Source organism: Molossus molossus, unplaced genomic scaffold (assembly GCF_014108415.1).
Source record: "Molossus molossus isolate mMolMol1 unplaced genomic scaffold, mMolMol1.p scaffold_m16_p_1, whole genome shotgun sequence".
Taxonomy (NCBI): Eukaryota; Metazoa; Chordata; class Mammalia; order Chiroptera; family Molossidae; genus Molossus; species Molossus molossus.
The window spans coordinates 201,444,662-201,466,111 of NW_023425344.1; the positions used below are offsets into that span (position 1 = coordinate 201,444,662).

The following is a 21,450-nucleotide window of genomic DNA, read 5'->3' on the forward strand; positions in this document are numbered from 1 at the left end:
TTTCTTTAACAAATATTTGTTGCACCACTTCCATACAGGTGCTGGTGCAACAAAGAAAATTGCTACACTTGGGTTTTGCCTAGCTGATGAGTCCTGAGGTGGAGGAGGTTCACGGTGTTGTGGGAGCAAGGAGTAAAGGACTCTTTAAGATTTGAGAAACTGCAAGGTTTACTGCAAAAGATGACTTTCACTTGAGAACTAAAGATGGCTAGGTGGAGGTGCAATGTTCAGTCATGAGGGAAAAACTTCCGCAAAGATTGGTCTTTATCAAGGAACCTGTAAGTGTTTCTCTATTTGATTCCTCCTTGTTTGTTGATGCTGAAACCAGCATTACAATTCTAGGGCTTTTGTAGGAAATAAGGTGAGTTCCCGAGTTGGGGAATAAATAGACTTGTTGGCAAGGAGAGAGTTAAGAAAGCCTGTATCAAGGATTTTTTTTTTTGGAATATTGGAATAGACTTATCAAAAAACCCAGCCAAAAAACTAAATAAAACAAAAAGTTTGTTTGTAGACAAGATCAGGTTAAGTCGTTTTTAAGCATGTTTTAAAGCAGTGGAGTGCTGTCAAATGAAATAATGAGACTTTTTTTTTTTTTTGGTAGCATACCAAACCAAAAAAACTCATGCAATTAAAAATAACTTGAGGCTACTTAAAAAATTTTTTTTTTCCTTTATTGATTTTGAGGGAGAGGGAGAGAGAGATAGAAACATCAATGAGATAGAACATCGATTGGCCCCCTCCTTCATGCCTCCCACTGAGGATTGGGCCCAGAACCTGGGCATGTGCCCTGACCGGGAATTGAACCGGTGACCTCTTGGTGCATGGGTCAGTGCTCAACTGCTGAGCCACACTGGCCGGGCGAGGCTGTTTTTGAAGGATGAACAATGGAGTATGGATTGGTACAGTCTTCTCAGTCTCCAAATCCAATTTTGTCTCCTCATGCTGTATGAGGAAAATTTTAATTCTCATAGAATGTGGTTTAAAAACTTGTTTTGCAGGCCTGGCTGGTTAGCTCAGTTGGTTAGAGCATCCTTTCGATATGCCTGGTTGGGGCACATATAAGAAGCAACCAGTGGCCCTGGCCAGTGTGGCTCAGTTGGTTGAGTGTCCTACTATGCTCCTAAAGGTCACCAGTTCAGTTCCCACTGGGCACATGCCCAGGTTGCAAATTCAGTCCCCAGTTGGGGTGTGCTGGAAGGAACCGATCCTCTTTCACATCAATGTTTTTCTCTCTTTTTCCTTCCCCTTCCTTTCTCTCTAAAATTATTAAAAACATTTTTTTTTTAAAAGAAGCAACCAGTGAATGCATAAATAAGTGGAACAACAAATTGATGTTTCTCTCCCTTCCTCTCTCTAAAAATCAATAAAAATTTTTTAAAAAACTGAAATTCTTGCTGATAAATATATGAATATATGTATATATTTTTGGTATGTGCCCCTAGCGGGAACCGAACCCAGGAGTCTCTGGACCGAAGGCCGACACTTCAAACGCTGAGCCAAACCAGCCAGGGCTAAATATATTTTTTAAGCTTATTTTGCAGTCTGAGATTTTCCTTTGTCAACTTATCCACATGCTTGAAAGAGGAGTGATCAGAAATTTGTTTTAAAGTTGAAGCACTATGTCTAAATACCTGCTTGCATTTTTTAAAATTCATAAATATAAGTAGACAAGAAGTATTTAGAACTTAAAATAAGCCCTAAAGCTACCTATAATATAAGGCTATTTGAACTACTTATTAGGTTTTTACTAGTTATCGCACAACAGGCTGTGATGCCATGAAAGCATTTGCTGTGTAAATTGCTGTGCCATGCCTGGTATTTGAGAATTACTCAGATGTACTATAATAGTTTGGTAACTTGAATTATTTGACTTGAATGGCCTGAATATTTTTAAAAGACAGCACACAACTGGCCGATGTGGCTCAGTGGTTGAGCGTTGACCCATGCACCAAGAGGTCGCCGGTTTGATTCCCAGTCAGGACACATGCCTGGGTTGAGGGCCCGATCCCCAGTGTGGGGCATGCAGGAGCCGCGGATCGATGTTCTCTCTATTCAATGTTTCTATCTCTCTCTCTCTCTCTCTCTTCCTCTCTCTCTAAAATCAATAAAGGAAAAATAAATAAAAGCTAGGAAAAAAAAAGCACAGAACTCTTATTCTGATGTGATGCTAATCTTTATCATTTTTAAGAATGTTAAATCAATAATTGGTTAGAGTTTAGTTTATATTTTTAGCAAAAATGAAGATGAATTTTAGGTTTTGTAATATAGAGATTAGGTAATTTGTATTATTCTTAGGAAAATATAATGGTTATAGTTATAGAAAGTATGTGGTTATAGAAAGTATTCTGTAATTATAGGAAGTATTCTGCCAACTGTATTTTATTTTATTTTTTTTATTTATTTATTTTTTATATGAATTTTTATTTATTTTTTTGTTACAGATATTTTACCTTTTTACCCCATTGGCACCCCCTACCCCGTGCCAACTATATTTTAATAACAATAAGAAAAGATAGTATTCCTGTATTAAGGGTAGCCCCACTAACCTATCTTCAAAACACTGATTTGGCCTGGCTGGTATGGCTCAGTGATTGAGCGTTGACCTATGCACCAAGAGATTGCCAGTTCAATTTTCGGTCAGGGCACATGCCCAGATTGTGGGCCAGATCCCCAGTGGGGGGCATGCAGGAGGCGGCCAATCCATGTTCTCTCTCATCGATATTTCTCTCTCTCCCTCTCTCTTCCTGTCTCTCTAAAATCAGTAAAGAAAAAAAAACAACAACAACACTGATTTGGTTTTAGAAATACAAGAAGGTTGTGCCCTGGCCGGTTTGGCTCAGCGGTTAGAGCGTTGGCCTGCGGACCAGAGAGTCCCGGGTTCGGTTTCTGCTAGGGGCACATACCAAAAAAAAAAGAAATACAAGAAGGTTGTGAAGATTAGATTATGAACTGCTTGAAGTCAGGGTCTTTGTCCTAATCAAATTTATATCCCTAGTGTCTAAGGTAAAACTTGACTTAAAGTAAAACACTCTAATGGATTAAGTAATGGTTTTTACTATCTTGATCTCTGTTATGATTATTGAAAAACATAGTGTAAGCTAGCCTTGTTTCAACAACTTATATCTTTACTTCCTGAGGTATGTTTTGTCAATTGAGAGTCCTGAAGAGATACGCGAATATGTTACTGACCTCCTTCAGGGAAATGAGGGGGAAAAAGGTCAATTCATAGAAGAGCTTATAAACAAGTGGCAAAAGAATGATCAGGAGTTGACTTCTGATGCTCTGCAGAAGTCCTTCAAAAAGGATGGTGAGTTAAGTTAATGTAATTAAGTAAAATGTTGAAATATTGGTAAATGGGCTGGTTTATAGAACTTGGTATTTTTTTGTTACTCTGTATTTCCTCACAGCTATCTTAAGCAGAGCCATACACACACACACACACACACACACACACATTTTTAATTTAATTCTTCTCAATCTGTGATGAATATTGTTCAGACTTTTTCAACTTAGAAAATATCACAAAAATACTGTTTGTAGATATAAATGTGACTTTAGAATAATTTGAAAAATGTATACATGGATTAAAGAAATACTTTTCAGTTATGTGCATACCTGGATGAGGGAAAACGTTGACCAATTTTAGTATCATAGCATTTGGAAGTTATTATTTAAACAGTACAAAGATGAGCACCAAACTAAATAATCTAAGTCATTATTATTATACAATCTAAAGTATCAGATTTTAATATAACTTCTTAATCCTAGCTAGTAGTCTTTATCATTGACTACAGTCTAGAAAATGATGGTTTAAATCTAATTATTATTTGAAAGAAAATGAAAATTTAAAAACCTGCCAGACTTCATATCTTGATTTTAAATATTAAGCATTACCCCTGCAGGGTTGCTCAGTTGGTTAGAGCGTCATCCCCACATACAGGTTCAATCCTCCAAGTAACAACAAATGAATGCATAAATAAGTGGAACACCAAATCAATGTCTGTCTCTCTCCTTCCCCTCCCCCCCAAGTAAATCAATCAATAAAAAAATTAAATAAGCATCACCTTCTCTTTGCTAGCTATTAGTTCACCAATAATTCTATTATCAAACTATCTATGTGTGTGTGTGTATATATATATATTTTTTCTTTTTTTCTTCTTTAAAGAAATGTTCGATGGGCAGAGATCAGGAGACCAGCTAAAGAGGAGTAGGCGGAAAGGGAGAAACAGACAGGAAGTTCCTGCATTTGCTGAACCTGACACAACCATAGAGGTCAAAACACCTTTTGATTTGGCCAAGGTAAGTGCCAATTTTTTGAAAATGAAATTTTTTCTGGATATATGGAGAAGAGGAAATGACTGTACAAAGTATACACATTGGTCTAGAATGGCAGTATTCCAACAAATACATGAATTTTATGAAGAGAAAGTGATAATTACTTTCTATATGGTAGTTTTTTTGGCCACCTGATTAAATAAGTATTACAAGTACATCTTTACTTAGGGATTGAGATTGGGGTTATATCTATATATATGATGCAAAATGTTTAATTAAGTAAGTGCACTAGGACTTCAATTTCAACATTTTTTGGTGGTTTTTTTCCTTTCTTTTTTTATCCTCACCCGAGGACATTTTTCCATTTTTTGTTCAGATATAGTAGGAGGGAAAGAGGAAGAGAGAGAGAGAGAAACATCGATGTGAAAGGGACACATGGAGTGGCTGCCTCCCGCACGACCCAACCAGGGCCGGGGACAAACCACAACTGAGGTACGTGCCCTTAGCGGGAACCAAACCTGGGTCTCTCTAGACTGCAGGCCGATGCTCTAACCGCTGAGCCAAACCAGCCAGGGCTTTTGGTGGGTTTATACTAAAAGAATGTATAGTTCTAGCTGTTATTAACAGTGTTCTCTTTTGGGCTGTCCACCACAACCACCACTATCATAATCGTCATTTAACTTTTAGAGCTTTTTTGTATTCTCTCTTTCCAATCAAATTAGGCCTGTGAGGTAAACAGAAATATTTATAATGAAGACAATTTGACCAGCTAAATTTTCCAATGTAAGGGAAAAGTTAATTATGCCAAAAGGAAGAGTAGTGATCAGAAAATTCTGAGTGTGATGATTATGCAAAAAAAGTACAAAATGTTTACAAAATATTGTTAAGTTAAAGGAGAAAAATAGAAATTTAAGTCTTTATTGGTCAGAATAAAATGAGGAAAGACCACAAGCAAAAGAAAAAATACAAATGACCAATAAATATACAAAGATGTCTATCTTGCCCTGGCCAGTTTGGCTCAGTGGTTAGAGCGTTGGCCTGCGGACCAGAGAGTCCTGGTTCTGTTCCCGTTAAGGGCACGTATCTTGGTTGCAGTTTGTCCCCAGCCCCGTTTGGGGTCGTGTGGGTGTCAGCCACTTGATGTGTCTTTTTCGCATCATTGTTTCTCTCTCTCTCTTCCTCCCTCTCTCCCTCCTGCTCTTTCTGAAGATAAATGCAAAAAAAAAAAAAAAATTGTCCTTGGGTGAGGATAAAAAAAAAAAATAGAAGTCTAACTTACTAGTAATTAAGACCAATTCGTCACCCTAATTGCCTGGGACTTTCCCTGTTTTAGCATTGAAAGTCCCATATTCTGGGATTCCCCAAGTCCCAGGCAAACCAGAATGATTGGTTATTGTACTACTAACCAAATAAATACACATTAAATTCCTGAGATATTGCCTATCAAATTGTCAAAGATTTTATTTTATTTATTTTATTTTTTTGCATTTTATCATCAGATAGAGTGGGAGAGAGAAAGGGAGGAAAAGAGAGAGAGAAATATCAATGCAGGAGAGACACATCGACTGGTTGCCACCCACACAACCTCAACTAGGGCCAGGATGAACCGATGTACATGCCCTTAGTGGGAACCAAACCCAGGCCTCTCTGGTCCGTGGGCCATTGTTCTAACTGCTGAGCCAAACTGGCTGGAGCTTGTAATTTTTCATATAATTTTTCTTTATTGATTTGAGAGAGAGAGGAAGGGAGAGAGAGAGAGAGACACTGATGAGAGAGAACATGGACTGGCTGCCTCCTGCATGCTCCCCACTGGGGACCAGGCCAACAACCTTAGCATGTGCCCTGACCGGTAATCGAACCAGTGACCTCTTGGTGCATGGGTCAATGTTCAAGCACTGAACCACACCAGCTAGGTGTCGAAGATTTTAAAAATAGAATACTCATGATGGAGTGTTAAAACAGGAACCTCTTGCCCTGGCCAGTTTGGCTCAGCGGTTAGAGCATCAACCTGTGGACCAATGAGTCGCAGGGTTCAGTTCTGATCAGGGCATGTACCTCGGTTGCGTTTCATCCCTGGCCCTGGTCGGGTCATGCAGGAGGCAGCCAGTCGATGTGGCTTTATCATGTTGATGTTTTTTTCTCTCTCTCTCTCTCTCTGTCTCCCTCTCCCTCCTTCTCCCTCCCTCCCTCCCTCTCTATCTGATGATAAATGGAAAAATATCCTCGGGTGAGGAATAAAAATAAATAAATTAAAAAGTATAGGCGCCCTGGCCGGTTTGGCTCAGCGGTTAGAGCGTCGGCCTGCGGTCCAGAGAGACCCGGGTTCAGTTCCCGCTAAGGGCATGTACCTTGGCTGCAGTTTGTCCCCGGGCCTGGTTGGTTCGTGTGGGTGGCGGCCACTCGATGTGTCCCTTTCACGTCGATGTTTCTCTCTCTTCCTCTCTCTCCTTCCCGATCTATCTGAGTAAAAAATGGAAAAATGTCCTCGGGTGAGGATAAAAAAAAAAAAAAAAAGTATAGGCTAAAAACTTATGTTCTGTACAATGTTATTTATAATATTGAAAATTTGAATTGACCTGATTGTTTAGCCATAAGAGAAAGATTAAATAAATTATGCTTTCCTCATTTGATGGGATATAATGAAGCTAACAAAATTATTCTTCAGTACATAGAATTTGGGAAAATGTTCGTCACATTTAAGTTTGTAACCATCTGAACATTATTTTGAGTATTTATTTTACTCTTACCAATAAAAATACTTGTTTTTTATTTTATTTATTTTTTATTTTTTTTTTAATCTTTATTGTTGCATGTAGAATGTATTACAGATGTTCCACATTTTTTCCCCCATTGACTCCCTCCTCCCCTCTCCTGCCTCCCTCCCGCCTTTTCCCACACTATTGTCTGTGTCCATTGGTTATGCATATAAGTTCTTTGGTTTATTTCTTCCCACCACCCCCAGCCCCTTTCCCTTTGAGGTTTGTCAGTTTAGCAACCAATTTCTACTTCTTAATCCCTTCACCCTTTTCACCCATTCCCCCAAACCCCCTCCCATCTGGCAACCAACAAAATGTTCTCTGTATCTATGAGAATGTTTCTGTTCTATCTGTTCATTTTGTTTGTAGATTCCATTGTTGATAGATACGTATTCATTGCCGTTTTGTTTGTTCATATATTTTATCTTTTTCTTCAAAAAGACCCTTCATCATTTCATATAATAACAGTTTGGTGGTGATGAACTCCTTTAGCTTTTTCTTGTCTGGGAAAGTCTTTTTTTTTTTTTATCCTCACCCGAGGGTATTTTTCCATTTTTTGTACAGATAGAGTGGGAGGGAGAGAGAGAGAGAAACATCGACGTGAAGGGACACATCGAGTGGCTGCCACCCGCACGACCAACCAGGGCCGGGGACAAACTGCAACCGAAGTACGTGCCCTTAGCGGGAACCGAACCCGGGTCTCTCCGGACCGCAGGCCGACGCTCTAACCGCTGAGCCAAACTGGCCAGGGCTGGGAAAGTCTTTATATGGCCATCGATTCTAAATGACAGCTTTGCAGGATAGAGTAATCCTGGTTGTAGGGTCTTGCTTTTCATCACTCTGAATATTTCTTGCCACTCCCTTCTGGCCTGCAAAGTTTCTTTTGAGAAATTAGCTGACAGCCTTATGGGAACTCCCTTGTAGGTAACTAGCTGCCTTTCTCTTGCTGCTTTTAAGATTCTCTCTTTGTCTTGAACCTTTTGCATTTTGATGATGATGTGTCTTGGTGTGGGCCTGTTGGGGTTCATCTTGTTTGGGACTCTCTGTGCTTCCTGGACTTGTATGTCTGTTTCCTTCACCAAGTTAGGAAAGTTTTCTGCCATTATTGTTTCAAACAGGTTTTCGATTTCTTGTTCTCTCTCTTCTCCTTCCGGCACCCCCAAGATGCGAATGTTGGCATGCTTGAGGTTGTCCCAGAGGCTCTTTACACTCTCCTCATTTTTTTGGATTCTTTTTTCTTTTTGCTGTTCTGATTGGGCGTTTTTTGCTTCATTATATTCCAAATCGATGGTTTCCTTCTTGGATTTACGTACTCTATTATTGAAGCTGTGTAAATTATTCTTTATTTCAGTTAAAGCCTCCTTCGTTTCTAACTGTGCATCCATCATTTCTGGATGGTCCTTTTTAATGCTCTTGAGGCCCTCACTGAGTTCATTGAGCATCCTTATAAGCAGTATTTTGAACTCAGCATCTGTTAGGTTGCTTATCTCCATTTCGCTTAGTTCTTTTCCTGGGGTTTTGTTCTGTTCTTTCATTTGGGACCTGTTTCTTTGTCTCCTCATTTTGGCTGCCTCCCTGTGTTTGTTTCTGTGTATTACTTAACGAGCGGTATGGGGCTAGCTGAGACCAGATGCTGCTCGTTTGAAAAAATTTAGGAAAACCTGAAGCAGGATCCAAGTCAGGCCAATCCTATGGTTAAGCAAGTGCCAACAGCTTGGGTGGGCCTGAAAGTTGGGTAGGGGTGGGCCTGAAAGTTGGGTAGGGCTGGGCGGGGCCTCAAGGTGTCAGCAGGGCAGGGCTACCAGTGTGAGCCAGGTTGCTGGAGTCCCAGATATGTCGGCTGTCTGCCGCCCCAGGGAAGGGCTCAGCAAAGGAACAAAGGCCTCTGACAGCAAGTTTGTCCCAGAGAAAGCCCCCTCTCCAGCCCTCGCTCCAGTGCCAAACAGCTCTTCCCTGTATGTCTCTGGTTCCCCTCGAGCTGCCTCCCCTCCAAGCTTAGAGGGAGAGAGTCCGATAAGTCCGGGCCCTTTAAGGAGCTGCCTGGGGCTCCAGCCTCGTCAGCTTCCCTGAGCCTCATTTCCTGCTGGTTTTTCCAGCCAGAAGTTATGGGGATTCTCTTCCTGGCACTGGAACCCTGAGCGGGGCACCTGGTGTGGGACAGGGACCCCTCAGTCCTCAGGAAGGACCTTCCTAGCCGAGGTGTCCTCCTGATTTTTATCTGCCACACGTGGGTGTGGGACCAGCTCCTCACGCTGCCGCCCCTCCTACCAGTCTCGATGCAGCTTCTTTAATTCTGTAGTTGTAGGACTTCCATTCAGCTTGATCTCAGGCGGTTTTAAATGGTGGTTGTTCTGTAGTTTTGTTGTAACTTGGATGTGGTTGTGGGAGGACGCGATACTGCGTTTACCTACGCCGCCATCTTGACCCTATTTTATTTATTTTTTATGAGTCTGGGGAAAGGGAGGGAAGGAGGGGGAAGGGGAGGGAAGGAGAGGGGGAAAGCAGAAGGGGTTAGAAGGGGAGAAAGGAGAGGGGTAAAGGTGCCTTGATAACCAGCCAAAAATACTTGTTTTTAAACAAGTTTTTTTTTTTTTAATTTTTAAAAAATTGATATTAGAGAGAGAGGAAGAGAGAAGGAGAGAGAGAAACATCAATGAGAGAGAACATTGATTGGCCACCTCCTGCATGCCCCCCACTGGGGATTGGGCCCATAACCTGGGCATGTGCCCTGACCAGGAATCGAACCCGCGACCTCTTGGTGCATGGGTTGACGCTCAACCACTGTGCCACACTGGCCAGGCGTCTTCTTTGAGTGATTTTTTTTTTTTATCCTCACCCGAGGACACTTTTCCATCCTTTGTACAGACAGAGTGGGAGGGAGAGAGAGGAAGAGAGAGAGAGGGAAACATCGATGTGAAAGGGACACATCGAGTGGCTGCCACCCGCACAACCAACCAGGGCCAGGGACAAACTGCAACCAAGGCACATGCCCTTAGCGGGAACCGAACCCAGGTCTCTCCGGACCGTAGGCGGACGCTCTAACCGCTGAGCCAAACCGGCCAGGGCTTGAGTGATTTTTTTAAGGATGCTTTTTTTTTTAATTGATGTTATTTATTTTATTTTTTTTTCTTTATTAATTTTAGAGAGAGAGGAAGTGAAAGGGAGAGAGAGAGATAGAAACATTGATGAGAGAGAACATCGATTGGCTGTATCCTGCATGCCCTGCACTGGGGATCGGGCCCACAACCTGGGCATGTGTCTTGGCCAGGAATCAAAGCAGCGAACTCTTGGTGCATGGGTCAGTGCTGAACCACTGAGCCACACTGGCCGGCCTAAGGATGCTTTTTAAAAAATTCTACTTCTGTTTTTAAATGTTATTTTAAATATTTTTAAATTTATATATGTCAATCCTTTTAAGTATTTCTTTTTTGCAATTCTTTAATCTTTTAATTTATTGAATCCTCTGTTGCTCTAATCTGTTTGGTCAACTCATTTGCCAGTTCACATTAAAGAAGCCTGCACTGGCTATGTGATATTTATACTGTTATAACCTAGAGGATATTTTTACATTAATTTTTAGATAGAGTGGAAGGGAGGGGAGGAGGAGAGAGAGAGAAACATCAGTGTGAGAAAGCAACACATTAATTGGTTGCCTCCCACAGGACCTGACTGGAGGTGGGGTAGGTAGGGTGGGTGGGGATTGAACCTGCAACCCAAGTATGTGCCCTTGACTGGTAATTGAACCCGAGACCCTTCTATCCAAGGGCTGATGCTCTAACCACTGAGAAAAATTAGGCAGGGCAACCTAGATTTTTTATAATCTAGATTTTTAATGTGGTAAATGCCATTGTAGTTTGACAGAGAATTTCACTTTTTATATTAATGGTCCTTAATGGATAAGCTGCCTTGATGCTTGTTATTAAAGTAGGTAAAGTGAAAGCTGAGGGGTCACCCTTAAGTTTTCAGTCTTAGGTCGGGAAAATCTACAAATTAATAATGATTTAGCCCTGGCCTATGTGGCTCAGTGATTAGAGAGCATCAGCCCATGGACTGAAGGGTCTCGGGTTTGATTCCTGGTCAAAGGCAGGTACCTGGGTTGCAGGTTTGATCCCCAGTCTTTGTGTGTGTGGGAGGCAACTGATTGATTGGTCTCTCTCACATTGATGTTTCTCTTCCTCTCTCTCTTCCTCCCTCCCTTCCTTCTACTCTCTCAAATAATAATAATGATAATAAATAATGATCAATATTTAATTTTATATTTCTTAATGCTTTCAGAGCAATTTGTCTCTCAGCAACCTACTTCTGAGTCTGTTTTGTCCTTAAGTGTTTTGTACTCATTAAACAAACTTGGAAAATAATTTCTCATTAAAGTCACAGTGTATACTGAATTAGTGAATATTGAACTTCCTAGGGGGAATTCAGGGTTAGATTCCTGGGAGCCTCTGTCCACAACAGTTTCATTAGCCAATCAATATATAACCTTATTTTATGTGTGTTTCTGTTTAAAGACACTTTATTTAATATATGTTGTTGATTCATTAACATTGACTCACGGCCAACAGCACTATACCTCATGCCTGAAGAAAGTGTATTTATAAGATGCCTATTTTATGCCAGGCTAGTATGGCTCAGTGGTTGAGCATCAACCCATGCACCAAGAGGTCGCTGGTTCAATTCCTGGTCAGGACACGTGCTCAGGTTGTGGGCCCGGTCTCCAGTGGGGGCATGCAGGAGGCAGCTAATTGATGTTCTCTCATTGATGCTTCTATCTCTCTCCCTCTCCCTTCTTCTCTCTCTAAAATCAATAAAGAAAAAAAATAATTGCCCTGGCCAGTTTGACTCAGTGGTTAGAGTGTCTGGCCCGTGAACCAGAGAGTCCTAGGTTTGGTTCCTGCTAAGGACATGTACCTTGGTTGCAGTTTGTCCCCGGCCCTGGTTGGGGTCGTGTGGGTGGCAACCACTCGATGTGTCTCTCTCACATCGATGTTTCTCTTTCTCTCCCCCCCTCCCTTCCTCCTGCTCTATCTGAAGATGAATGCAAAAATGTCCTTGGTTGAGGATAAAAAGTAATAGTAATAATAATAATAAAAAGATGCCTGTTTTCTACATAAGGTACAACCTTCTTGTGCTTAGGAACAATAGACAGCACTCCAGCACTGTGCATGGGGCCATTTTAAATGGAGAGATCACCACCCTGGCCTGTTTGGCTCTGTGGTTAGAGTATCCTCCCGCAGACTAAAGAGTCTCGGGTTTGATTCTGGTCAAGGGCACGTACCCCAGTTGCAATTCGATCCCTGGCCCTGGTTGAGGTCCTGCAGGAGGCAATCAATCGATGTGTCTCTGTTAATTCGATGTTTCTCTCTCTCTCTCTCTCCCCCCTCTATCAAAAATCAATGAAACAATATCCTCGGTGAGGATTAAAAATATAAAAATAAATGGTGAGATCACCAACAAAAATGCAAAGAAGTGGCATCAAATGGACTAAAAAAAGACACTTGTTTACTGTACAAGAGCTGAAATAAGGCAGATTATTTTCTTGCTTGAACTTAGTTGAAAATACGTGCATTTGGTGACTCAAATTTATTGCCCTGTGTCTGACTATGGATGATTGTGAAAGCACTTGGAATATTGATTTTTGGGGTTACAAATAAATATTAGCAAGTAGACAGATTCACAGATCTGGAAACATGAGTAATGATTGTCACACTGTACCTACAAATGGACCTGTAGGTGAATCTAACCTCAACTTTCATTAGCAATTCATTTGGTTATTTAGAAATTTTTATTGCATGTCTGCTGTATGTAAAGAAGTATAGCAATTAGAAATACAGCAATAAACAAGACACATGAGGCTTTCTTGCTCTCTAGAGTTTACATTTGATTTTTTATTAAATTTTTTTTTTCCTTTATTGATTTTAGAGAGAGAGAAACATCTATGTGAGAGAGAACATCGATTGGCCTCGTCCTGCATGCCCCCTACTGGGGGCATGTACTTTAACCAGGAATTGAACCAGTGACCTCTTGGTGTACGGGTTGATGCTCAATCACTGAGCCATACCAGCTGGCCCAGAGTTTACATTTTAATGGTTCAGAGGAAAAGTGGAAAAGACAGTCAAAGAAAAAAAATTTTGAATAATTACAGATTTGAATATTGTCAAGGAATTGAAAATTGTCAAGCTGGGCTCAGTGGATTAAGCGTCATCCCATGGACTGCAAGGTCTCAGTTTGATTCTGGATCTGAGCACATGCTCCAGTTTCAGGCTCAATCCCCAGTAGGGGGGCGTGCAGGTGGCAGCCAATCAATGTTTCTCTCTCACATCGATGTTTCTATCTCTCTCTAAAAAAATTAATAAAAACTTTTTTTTTTTAAAGAAAGAGGTCTGCTCTTTAGAAAAAGAAAAAGAACCGTGTGATAGGCAGTAATTAGTAGGACGGGTGTTAGTTTAGGTAGGGTATTTAGGTAAAGCCTCTCTGAAGGACTGAAATTGTAGCTAAAACCTGAACATGCAATGCTTGCCCTCTCAGGAGCATGCCTGCGCCTTTCCAGTACCCCTTTTCTTCATTCTAAGTGCATTAGTTTTGCCTTTCCCTCTTCTAAGCTCCAAGCGCCCTTATTCTGCTTCTGTAACTTGTTTCCTGAGTCTACGCAGCCCAGCTGGCTCATTTCTACTACCTCTGTAACTTTCTAAATAAACTATCTCTTGCAATTTGAAAAAACAAAAACAAAAAACCTGAACATGAAAAGGAACCATATGTTAAGAGATGGGCTAGGAACAGTGCAGATAGAGGGAATAACAAGTGCAAAGGGGAGATGGGGAAAAGTGTTCTAGGAAATATCAGTAGCCTCTGTACCTGGTGCATAGTGAACAGGAAAAGAAGGATATGTAGATGAAGTTGGAGAGCACCTTATAGGTCATTAGAAAGTAGCTTGGATTTTATTCTAAGCACAGTAGGAAGCCAGTGATGATTTTAAGCACTAGAATGATGTGCTGTGAATTTTCTTGCTTGCTCTGTTTTCTCCTCTATTTCTTTTTCTCTCTCCTTTTCAATAAATACTTACTGCCCATTAGCTATGAGACCTCATCAAAGCCCAACTCTCAATCCCTCAAATACCTTTTTTTATTTTATTTTGAAATATGTTTTTATTGATTTTAGAGAGAGGAAGGGAGAGGGGTGGGTGAGAGAGAGAAACATTGATGGGCAGCCTCCCACAAGTCCTCTACTGGGGATGAGGCCTCCAACCTGGGCATGTGCCCTGACCAGGAATCAACTGAAACCTATTGGTGCCTGGAACAATGCTCAGCCAACTGAGCCACACTGGCCAGGGCTCTAATACATAATTTTTTATGTAACTGGATACCTAATGGGAATAAAATACAAACTTCTACTTAGAGATTTCAATCTTCCTTCCTCCACTGTCCCTGAGAGCCAAAGATATAATTGACTAGTTTGAAAAATTGTAACCTATTAGATCAGATCAAATCTTTAGCACTTGTCTTACATACCTAAGTTGACATATTTGATATTGTCTTTATATCTCAACTTTTGGCTTTGGACATTAGGGTATGTCACATCTCTTTATACTTACCAAAGAATCGTTCTCTACCTTGAAGTATTTTTCTATCTGTTAGAACTTTTGAGATTTTTCCACTGTGAAACTTCAGTCTCTGGATACGATTAAGGAACTCTCAATTTAAAGGAAGTAAGACCACAATATGGGAGAGGCATCTATATACTTCACATGTCAGAGGCTGCTATGGTTTACATGTTTGTATCCCCCCAAAATTCACATGTTGAAATGCTAATGCCCAACCTGTATGAGGATATGGGGCCTTTGGGAGATTCTTATGTCATGAGAGTGGAATTCTCATGAATAGGATTAGTGCTTTTATAAAAAGAGACCCCACAGAGTTCCCTAGCCTCTTCCACCATGTGAGGACACAATGACCTAGATGTAATTTCTGTAACCTGGAGTGGGGAACCTTTTTCCTGCCAAGGACCATTTGGATATTTATAACATCATCTGAGGGCCATATAAAATTATCAACATAAAAATTAGCCTGCTATATTTGGTGAGACTAATTTGGTGATGTGTGTGATGTTAGCTGGTATTGATTTCTTAGACCTTATATGGCCCAAGGGCCAGATGTTCTTCCCCGCTATGCCTCGCTCAACCTATGGACACCCTGATCTTGAACTTTCAACCTCCAGAACTGTGAGAAATAAATTCCTGTTGTTTATAAGCTACCCAATCTATGGTATTTTGTTATAACAGCCTAAATGGAATGAGACAGAGGCTAATAAGTATAGTTCTCTCTTTAAACTTTTTATTTTATAACACATGTGCAGAATTGAGCAGATGAATTTTCGCAAACTGACCCATACCTGTATAGGCAGAAACAAAGCATTTCCATTCCTCTAGAAGACTCCCAATGTGCCTCAAAATGACAACCCTCCCAAAGCAACTACCTTCTTTTTTTTTTAATCCTCACCCGAGGACATCTTTCCATTTTTTGTTCAGATGGAGTGGGAGGAAAGGAGAGGAAGAGAGAGAGAGAGAGAGAAACATCGACGTGAAAGGAACACATTGAGTGGCTGCCACCCGCACGACCCAACCAGGGCCGGGGGCAAACTGCAACCGAGGTACATGCCCTTAGCGGGAACCGAACCCGGGTCTCTCAGGACCGCAGGCCGACGCTCTAACCGCTGAGCCAAACCGGCCAGGGCAGGAACTACCTTCTTTTTTTTTTTTTTATCCTCACCCGAGGACATTTTTCCATTTTTTGTTCAGGTAGAGTGGGAGGGAGAGAGAGGAACAGAGAGAGAGAGAGAAACATCGATGTGAAAGGAACACATCGAGTGGCTGCCACCCGCACAACCGACCAGGGCCGGGGACAAACTGCAACCGAGGTACATGCCCTTAGCGGGAACCGAACCCGGGTCTCTCAGGACCGCAGGCCGACGCTCTAACCACTGAACCAAACCGGCCAGGGCAGGAACTACCTTCTTGACTTCTAACATCATAGATTAGTTTTGCCTCCTTATGAACTTTGTGTAAATGAACCTAAATAATATGTACTCTTTGTTTTTGGCTTTATGAGAATTATTATTATTTTGCATAGCTATACTTTTTCATTCTCATTGCTATGTAGGATCCTAATTAAGGGAATACATCAATCTACTGTTGAACATTTGGGTAGTTCAATTTCAATGTTGCAGTGAACATTTTTTTGCTTGTCTTTTAGTGAACATATTTACTCATTTCTGTGGAGTATATATTCAACAGTTGAATTACTGGGTCACAGGATGTGCATATGTTCAACTTTAGTAGATACCAGTTTATACTTCAACAGTGTATGAGAGCTCTGATTGCTCTGTATCATTGTCAATACTCGGTATTTTCTGTCTCTTTCAATTTTGCCATTCTGGTTGGTGTGTAGTTGTATGCATTTTGGCTTTATTTTGCATTATCTTGATGACTAATGAAGTTAAGCACCTTTTCATGAGATTGTTGAGCAATTTGGATATTGTTTTTATGACATTCCTATTTAGGTCTTTTCCCCATTGTGTTATCTGTCTTTTAATTATTGTCTGTTGTTTAAATTTTTTTTTTAGAGAGAGGGAGGAAGGAAGAGAGACAAACATTGATTTGTTGTTTCACTTATTTATGCATTCATTGGTTGATTCTTGTACGTACCCTGACCTGGAATGGAACCCACAACCTTGGAATATGAGGACAATGCTCTAACTAACTGAGCTACTCAGCCAGGGCCTTATTGAGTCTATTTTTATGGATTATTCTTATTTTAGTCATAATTTCAAATCTGTGAATATCATCTACTTTTAGAGGCATTTTTGTTTCTTATGATCTTCAATTTAGCTATGCTTAAATATGTCACATAATCAGCTTTTACTGCTACATCTACCTCCCACCAGCTGTAATAGAGGACTGAAAAGGTAAGGTATATAAGATAGTTTTTCTAGAGCATAATCTTTCTCTAGATCCTTGATTATAACTAATTTGTATTTCTCCCACTCCCTCCTTGCGTGGCTCCTCAGTAATGTATATGTTATTGAACAGAACTGAGGTTTTTTTTTTATCCTCGACTATTTTCATTGTCATTAATTATTTGATGTTATATCTCTTACTTTTGTACAATTAGGCACAAGAGAGCAACAATTCCTTAAAGAAGAAGACGAAGTTTGTCAGTTTATACACAAAAGAGGGACAAGACAAGCTTGCAGTCCTGATCCCAGGTCGCCACCCTTGTGATTGCCTGGGCCAGAAGCACAAGCTGATCAATAACTGTCTGATCTGCGGGCGTATAGTCTGTGAACAAGAAGGTTCTGGCCCTTGCTTATTCTGTGGTACTCTGGTAATTGTTTATTTTCTATTTTATTGTATTACTGTGCTTTCGTTTAATAAGTAGGGACATTCACATCCCTAGTATATTCTCCCTTTTATAGTACATTTCTTCCCTGTGTCCAGGAAACTATAATAGCAAGAATTTTTTAGTCAAAAACCTAAGGTTGTATCCTAGTAACAAGGCCTGTTAGTGAGAAGGGTTTTGAAAATACACATTGTAGAGAGACCCGAGTCTTGTGTCAAATTAACTTCAATTCAAGAAAACTTTAGGGCCTAAAATGTCAAAATTTATTGTCCAAGTCTTCTGATGTGATTCATATCCCCAAGGGAATAGAACCACTGTGGCACAATCTTTGGGTCATTAAAGCTTTTGTTTCTAGGATACCTCTTCTTTATAGTTTTGATTTGTCTGAGAGAATGACCCCAAGAGTGTAGCAATAATGACTGTCTTACAAATACCCTAATGAGTTGTCTAAAACCCTTATTATACCAGCCCTGGCTGGTGTGGCTCATTTGATTGGAGCATCGTCCCTTGCACTGAAGGATTGCTGGTTCAATTCCTCGTCAGGGCACATACCTGGGTTGTGGGTTTGATCCCTGGTGGGGAGGTGTGTGTGTGTGTGTTGGGGGGGTGGGCAGCTAGTCAGTGTTTCTCTCATACATCGATGTTTCTCTCTCTTTGCCCCCTCTTCTCCTCTGTCTGAAATCAATAGAACATATCCTCAGGTGAGGATTTATAAAAAAAAGAACTTATTATGCTAGTTGAGCTGGCAGGCTGAAGCAATGGCATTTGGTGTTGGTGAAGGCATCTATTTTATATTGCTTTGTTTTACCTTCTCTTTAATTGCTTTGTTTAGAGCTCTTAATTTTTCAGTATATTCATTGAACAAACTGATAGAAAATGGATGATTTGCCCTAGCAAGTTTGCTCAGCAGTTAGAGCATTGGCCCAAGCACCAAAGGGTTGTGGGTTCGATTCCCAATCAAGGGCATGTTCAATCTCCTACCCGGTCGAGGTTGTGCAGGAGGCAACCAATTGATGTGTCTCTCTCACATCTATGTTTCTCTCTCTCTCCCTATCCCCCTTCTATTCTCTAAAAATCAGTGGAAAAAATGTCCTCACGTGAAGATTAACCAAAAAGAAAAAAAAAAGAAAGTTGATGACCTGATAAATGTAATGTCTGCCATCAGAAATGTTCAGAAAATGGCCCTGACTGGTTTGGCTCAGCGGTTGGAGCGTTGGCCTAAGGACTGAAGGGTCGTTGGTTCAATTCCTGGTCAAGGGTACATGCCACGGTTGCAGGTTGATCCCCAGCCCCAGTTGGGGTCGTGCAGGAGGCAACCAATCAATGTCACTCTTGCATTAATGTTTTTCTCTCTCTCTCTCTCTCTCTCTCTCTCTCTCTCTCTCTTTCTTTTTCTCTCCCTCCCCTTCCTTTCCATTCTGTCTATAAAGAATCAATGGAAGCCCTGGCTGGTTTGGCTCAGTGGTTAGAGTGTCGGCCCACGGACCAGAGAGGCCTGGGTTCGGTTCCCGCTAAGGGCACGTACCTCAGTTGCAGTTTGTCCCCGGCCCGGTTGGGGTCATGTGAGTGGCGGCCAGTTGATGTGTCTCTCTCTTCCTCCCTCCCTCCCTCCCGCTCTATCTGAAGATAAGTGCTGCCTTGGTCGGTTTGGCTTAGCAGTTGGAGTATTGGCCTGCGGACCAGAGAGTCCCCGGTTCAGTTTTGGTTAGAGGCATGTACCAAAGAAAAGATAAGTGCAAAAAAAAAAAAAATCAATGGAAAAATGTCCTTGGGTGAGGAGTAAATAAAGAAAAAAAAATGTTAAGAAAACAGCAGTAATTGTCCTCCCATATGGGATTTTCTCTAGAGAAACAACCTAAAGCTGCTGATAGAAACTATGTGCCACCAAGGCAACTGCTCAAACTATAGTATTTTCTGTTAGATTCCTTGGAGACCTAACAGTTCAAGAAACAGAGTAATGTAAAACAGATTGACCTTGGAAGCCTTGCAGTTTTATAAGCTTAGTATGAAATTATTTTTAAGTAACCCTTTCTTTGCCTCCCTTCTTAAAATTGTAGTGATTTTATAATAACCAGAACTTTGTTTTTGCTTAATATATTCATTATTTTATAATGTTCAAAGGAAAAAAATATATATATAGTATAAGTGCTAAACTAGATTTTACTGGTGATACTTTAATTTGCTTTTCTCTCTGCTCATTTCTAGTAAGATACCTGCTTATAATTTCTCCTGTTAAGACTTAGATTTCATTATTAGAACTGGAAGACTTTTTTAAAAAATTTTTTTCTTTATTGTTTTAGAGAGAGAGGAAGAGAGAAAGAAACATTGATGAGAGAGAACATCGATTGGCCGCCTCCCACATGCCCCTGAAAATGGGCTAGATTTTACTTATTTATGTATGTATGTATGTATGTATGTATGTATGTATGTCAGTCCTCACCTGAGGACATTTTCCATTGATTTTTTTTAGATAGAGTGGCAGGGAGGGAGGGAGGGAGATAGAGAGAGAAACATTGATGTGAGAGAGACACATCGATTAGTTGCCTCCCACACAACTCTGACTGGGGCCAGGGATGAAACCTGCAACTGAGGCATGTGCCCTTGACCAGGAATCGAACCCACTTCAGTCTTCAGGCCAGTGCTCCAACTGCTGAGCCAAACCATCCGGGGCCGTTTTCTGAATATTTCTGATGGTAGACATTACATTCATCAGGTCATCCATTTTCTTTTGTTGTTGTTGTTGGGTTTTTTTGTTAATCCTCACCTGAAGACATGTTTTTCATTGATTTTTAGAGAATAGAAGGGAAGGAGGGAGGGAGAGAGAGGTAGAGGGAAACATGAATGTGAGAGACACATCATTTGCCTTCCCTACAACCCTGACCAGGTAGGGGAATTGAACCTGCAAACCAGGTACATGTCCTTGACTGGTAATCAAACCTGCAACCCTTTGGTGCTCGAGCTAATGTTCTGATCACTGAGCCAAACTGTCCAGGGCTAGATTTTTTTGTTATTAAACCATGAAGTCATTTAGGGTCACTAGCAGTGAAATCAGTTTTTTACATGGTTCATGAAAGAAGGGAGAAATGGAAAGAGTAGGGCAAAACTCATTTGGATATGTATATTTTGGTATATTTGTCAGGATAAAAAAGCACAAACAGTCTCATTTTTTTTTTATTGCCAGAGCTAATGTGTAATTTAAGGTTACTTTAAAGTAATATCAAACAAACTATTGGATCATGTGTCTTATTTCTTTATAGGTATGTACTCGTGAAGAACAGGATATTTTACAACGTGACTCAAACAAGAGCCAGAAATTGCTCAAGAAGCTAATGTCAGGTAGGCAGCAATTTTCTATTGTATTACTGTGGTGATGGATACATTTTGTTGTATCTATATTTCTCTTTCTCATATCCTGGTATACAAGATGCAGTTTATTCACTCATTTATTCTATAAGCATTTATTTATTTTTATATTATTATTAAAACCACATAACATTGAGCCAAAAAAACTAATATAATAATGTATTGTAACCCAATAAGTAAAATTAATATCCTGAATAAACTAAATGGGGGAGAAAGGACAACTCTTTTTATAGAAGAATTCTAATTAATAAAGTGATTTTTAAAAATTTAGTAAAAATAAAAAATCACCATTAGAATACCACCATATCCCTGGCCAATTTGGCTCAGAGGTTAGAGCGTCGGCCCACGGACCAGAGAGTCCCAGGTTTGGTTCCTGCTAAGGGCATGTGCCTCGGTTGCAGTTTGTCCCTGGCCCTGGTTGGGGTCGTGTGGGTGGCAACCACTCTGTGTCTCAGTCACATGTGTGTTTCTCTCTCTCTTACCCTTTCTCTTCCTCCTGCTTTATCTGAAGATAAATGCAAAAAAAAAAGAATACCTCCATAGTGGTATGTAATTGCTACAGTCAAGATCCACTGATGTTGCTAAAACTGTTGTGTGAACATTTAAGAATAGGAGATTTACAAGGTCATGAAAGACAAGGAAAGATAAGTTTCACAGATTGGAGG

The 21,450-nt window shown here is 40.6% G+C and overlaps 1 protein-coding gene across 3 annotated transcripts in view; it reads left to right on the plus strand.

Annotated features, from left to right (window-relative positions):
* TRIP4 (thyroid hormone receptor interactor 4) overlaps positions 1–21,450 on the plus strand; it is a 73,085-nt gene that overhangs the window by 998 nt on the left and 50,637 nt on the right. For 2 of the 3 annotated variants that reach the window (XM_036281449.1, XM_036281457.1), the window contains exons 2-5: positions 3,138–3,307; positions 4,166–4,299; positions 17,195–17,407; positions 20,680–20,758. In XM_036281449.1, the coding sequence (XP_036137342.1) occupies positions 3,138–3,307; positions 4,166–4,299; positions 17,195–17,407; positions 20,680–20,758 (596 nt within the window). Of the gene's footprint in view, positions 1–38; positions 279–3,137; positions 3,308–4,165; positions 4,300–17,194; positions 17,408–20,679; positions 20,759–21,450 lie in introns of all 3 variants that reach the window. The other variant, XM_036281467.1, reaches the window with a different exon arrangement.